The following is a 4,180-nucleotide window of genomic DNA, read 5'->3' on the forward strand; positions in this document are numbered from 1 at the left end:
AGAGGGGGGAGAGAGACACCTCCTTCTCTGGGAGGGGGAGCCTGCGGCTCCAATGAAAAGTAGTCGCTTACTAGGGGAGTGGGGGTGTGTGTATGGGGGGGGGGGAGAACTTTTCCTGTTGACTGTTGGAAGCGAATTGAGCAATTATCTAGTTTACCTTCTCCTCTTGGAAGTTAACGATTGGCGAGATCTTGGCTGCGTTATTGACACAACACTTTCTATTGATAGAAATAAGCAGCGATTGTCCTTAAGTCACTGGTGCGCCAAAGTAAACTGTGATGGGCTGGCATGAGTCCACTGGACCGGGAAGGCTGGTTCCGCCGGCGGAGGCTCTGATGGTGGTGGCGGCGACGGTGCTGATCTCCCTCCTTGCAGATCAGTGACCAGAAAAAGGGGGAGAGGGAGAGAGGGGACAAAAAAGAGGCGTCTACCAAAGCGGCTCAGACCGGCGAACAAATGCAAGCCAGCCATGGACAATAGTAGCCACCACACGGCGACCAAAATCTTAGCAACTTCTCCAGCCAGAGAGAGCCTGTCTGCTCGAAGCAACATGATCAGCTCCTCCAAACCCCTGGCTTTTTCCATTGAGCGAATCATGGCCAGGACTCCAGAGCCCCAGTCCATTCCGGTGCCGCCCTTCCTCCAAGGATCCGTGCCCAAAGGAGACCCCAAACACTCTCTGCACCTCAACTCCTCCATCCCCTGCATGATCCCCTTTGTCCCGGTGGCGTACGACCCCCTCCCCAAAGCGGGGGTGGCCGGATCAGAGGCCAGGAAGGCTCACTTGGACTCCTCTGCCTCCCCCTTCAGCTGCGGCGATCTATTGAACTGTGCCCTGAGCCTAAAAGGCGATTTCCCCCGCGACGCCCTGCCCCTGCAGCAGTACAAACTGGTGAGACCGCGAGTGGTCAATCACTCCTCTTTCCACGCCATGGGAGCGCTGTGCTACTTCAACCGCGGCGACGGCCCTTGTCACCCGTCGTCCAGCGTCAACATCCACCCGGTGGCTTCTTATTTCCTCAGCTCGCCTTTGCACCCGCAGCCCAAGGCGTATCTGGCGGAGAGAAACAAACTGGTGCTGCCGTCCGTGGAAAAGTACCCTTCCGGAGTGGCCTTTAAAGACTTATCGCAGGCTCAGCTCCAGCACTACATGAAAGAAAGTGCCCAGATCCTATCGGAAAAAATCGCGTTCAAGAGCTCGGAGTTCAGCCGGAGCTCTCCCAGCAGCAAGCCCAAAGTTTTCACGTGTGAAGTTTGTGGAAAGGCAAGTAACTAACTTCCTTTGCTCCCATAAAGTTTCTATCCATTTGTCTGCTCCCGTTTTAGAACTACCCCCTCCCCCCAGTTGCTTTATTATTCTAATTGTTTTTTTTTTCTGATTTAACTTTCAAGGTATTTAATGCACATTATAATTTAACTCGCCACATGCCAGTCCACACAGGAGCCAGACCCTTTGTTTGCAAAGTTTGTGGCAAGGGCTTCAGACAAGCAAGCACTCTCTGCCGGCACAAGATCATACACACCCAGGTGAATATCTCTCACGCCTATTGCACTGCGTATTTCCACCTGCTTTTGCTGATCCGATCCGACAGAACACTGTTAATACCGGGGTCATTTAGTCGGGAGGCGCTGGTTTTTGTTTTCGTTCGTTTTTTAAACAGACTTTGCGTCGGTCTCACGTCTCTATAAAGCCACAGATTTCCAAGCCCTGGAAAGCGCTTTGCCATGCACTTACTTCAATATTTGCTTTTGTTTCCTTATAGGAAAAGCCTCACAAGTGTAACCAGTGCGGCAAAGCGTTTAACCGAAGTTCCACTTTAAACACACACACACGAATCCATGCCGGCTACAAACCTTTTGTTTGTGAATTTTGTGGCAAAGGATTTCATCAAAAAGGTACAAGTCTCAAACCGCTTCTTGTTATTCTCTTCAGAATCCCACCCCTAGTAGGTAAACAATCAAAACAATTTGCAGGAGGGCTTGCTTTGTTATTTATTAATTATTTTATTTTATTTATTTCAAACCCTTGGCTCAGTTTTAACCTGGAGATCATTTTTTTTATATTGAATACTCGGTATCTGAAGTGTCCGATTTAAGCTTGTAGAGGAATGAAAAAAGAGAACTTTCGTTTTTATTTCACACGGCAAGATGCAATTTTCAACCTACTTGAATTCCCCCACCCCAAATGCAATTTTTTACTGCTCATCTTTTTGCTCAGGTGTAAGAATCTTTGTTTAATATGAATCGTGGATTCTAGTAATCATCATGCTATCGTGTAGAATTTTTTAAAATACATATCTTGTGGAGTTTATAAATCTGGTTTTTTTCAGCGCTTTACCGTTTGGTTCTAACAATACATTTCCTAACCGGAATATTGTGGGTGGGTGGTTTGTGTTATGTTTTAGTTAAAAACGGTCAATTGCCATTTTCATCTCGAGCCGGGGTTTGGGGAGGGGGCAAAGCTCTCTCCCCTGTGTAGCGTCTGTGACCCTTGACTTGTCTGTTCCCAGGTAATTACAAAAACCACAAACTGACCCACAGCGGCGAAAAGCAGTTCAAGTGCAATATCTGCAACAAGGCTTTCCATCAGGTGTACAACCTGACCTTCCACATGCACACCCACAACGACAAGAAGCCCTTCACCTGCCCCACCTGTGGCAAGGGCTTCTGCAGGAACTTTGATCTCAAGAAGCACGTCCGCAAGCTGCACGACAGCGCCCTGGGACTGCCGCGAGCCCCTGCCGAGCCGGGGCCAGACCAGACGCTGCAGCCGCCGGGCCCGCTGCTGCAACAGCCGCACCATCCGTGAGGGGAACTGTAAGCCCGGAGCTCCGCCGGTCCTATTAGCAGGGAAAGCAACCCGGAGCCCCGCCGTTGCAACCACCCTCCTGCTTCTTTGCATGCACCTGTTAAGCGGTTTTGTGTATTACGCTCTATTTGGCCACTAACATTGATGGCTGGTTGTTTCCTTCTTTTTGTTGTTGTTGGGTTGTTTTTCTTTCTTTCTTTCTTTCTTTCTTTCAAGACTCGATTTTTTTAACATCTCAGGGTTAGAGATGGTTAAAAAAAAAAAAAGCCAAGCCAATTTCTGCTGTATTTATTGGGATCTGTATTATCCGAGCCGGGAATGCTGCACCACTTAATTATTTCGATGTGTGTATATATATGTGTTGGTTCTGCCCTGTCTCCGATGCCTGCTGGTTGTCCCTTCTTGATAGCTTCCCCTCCGTCACCCCCTCCCTGAATATCGTATCTCTATGGCCAGAGCTGGTTCACTATGTACGGATTTGAATTTCAGTTTGATTCTTGCACGTGGAAAATGAATTCGTTGACCTGGTGGAAATAAATACTGGGAGCATGATGATTGAATCATCAAGGGCGCATTAGCTATTTAAATTATTCAGCTACAAGACCAATGATCCTATTAAAGAGCTGTGATCCCACCATACCGATTCCTAATGTATTGATAACGAAAGGCTGGGGGCGGATGACAGGTAATACCAACAGAGAGGGGTGTGTGTGTGTGTGTGTGTGTGTATTTATGTTTAATCAAGAAGGGAAGATGGATGGAAATCAAAACTGTGGCTGATGCCAGGTCCTTGAAATACTCCAAGTGTTAATCAGCAGCTCTGCTGTGAGCTTAGGCTCTGGTGTTTTCTAACTGCAAACCTCTCCTGTTTTCTTGCCAAAACACTGAAACAACTGCTAAAGACTTTAATTAAGAGTGGGTAATTAGCTCGGATTTATCAAAGCCGGGTTGTTATACTATTAGCTGCTCAGTAGAAGCTGCCAATCCAGCCTTAAAAACTAAGCACGCTCCTACCGGCCGTTGCCTAGACAGAAAGCGGGGAGGAAGCCCGGGAAGGAGATCTTATTTGATGTATTTATTTTGAATCTCTCCTGTCGCAAAACAAAATTAACCTCCCCCAATCGGGTGCTGTCCCCAGCCATTAGTAAAAGCAGCATCTTTAAGGGGCTTCTTTTGCTACTATTATTTATTTGCCTCCTCCCGAAAAGAGCCATGAGCCTTGTGGGAGCCGCGCGCGGTGCTCAGAGACAGGCCGGCAGCTGACCGGCTGCCCCAGGTAACGCTCTTCCAGAGAGGGGGAGTTCGGGGCTCTCCTCGGGAACGCCTTGTTTGGCATGAAATAAACTAACTCGCCGGGAACATCTTTTCCAG

At 48.3% G+C, this 4,180-nt stretch overlaps 1 protein-coding gene across 1 annotated transcript; it reads left to right on the forward strand.

Annotated features, from left to right (window-relative positions):
* The first annotated feature begins 469 nt into the window (after window positions 1-469).
* Window positions 470-2,809, forward strand: FEZF1 (FEZ family zinc finger 1). Its single transcript, XM_065401203.1, has 4 exons — window positions 470-1,264; window positions 1,393-1,527; window positions 1,764-1,896; window positions 2,511-2,809. Exons 1-4 carry the CDS (start codon window positions 470-472, stop codon window positions 2,807-2,809), a joined length of 1,362 nt encoding a protein of 453 aa, XP_065257275.1.
* Window positions 2,810-4,180: the final 1,371 nt, after the last annotated feature.

The sequence above is a fragment of the Emys orbicularis genome, chromosome 1, assembly GCF_028017835.1.
Source record: "Emys orbicularis isolate rEmyOrb1 chromosome 1, rEmyOrb1.hap1, whole genome shotgun sequence".
Lineage (NCBI taxonomy): Eukaryota > Metazoa > Chordata > Testudines > Emydidae > Emys > Emys orbicularis.

What these genes read in the sequence shown, in the direction of transcription:
- FEZF1 (XM_065401203.1), top strand. Translation starts at nt 470, where the DNA reads ATGGACAATAGTAGCCACCACACGGCGACCAAAATCTTAGCAACTTCT. An exon ending in CGTGTGAAGTTTGTGGAAAG is followed by an intron (nt 1,265 to 1,392) that starts GCAAGTAACTAA and finishes TTAACTTTCAAG; the next exon opens with GTATTTAATGCACATTATAA. An exon ending in ACAAGATCATACACACCCAG is followed by an intron (nt 1,528 to 1,763) that starts GTGAATATCTCT and finishes GTTTCCTTATAG; the next exon opens with GAAAAGCCTCACAAGTGTAA.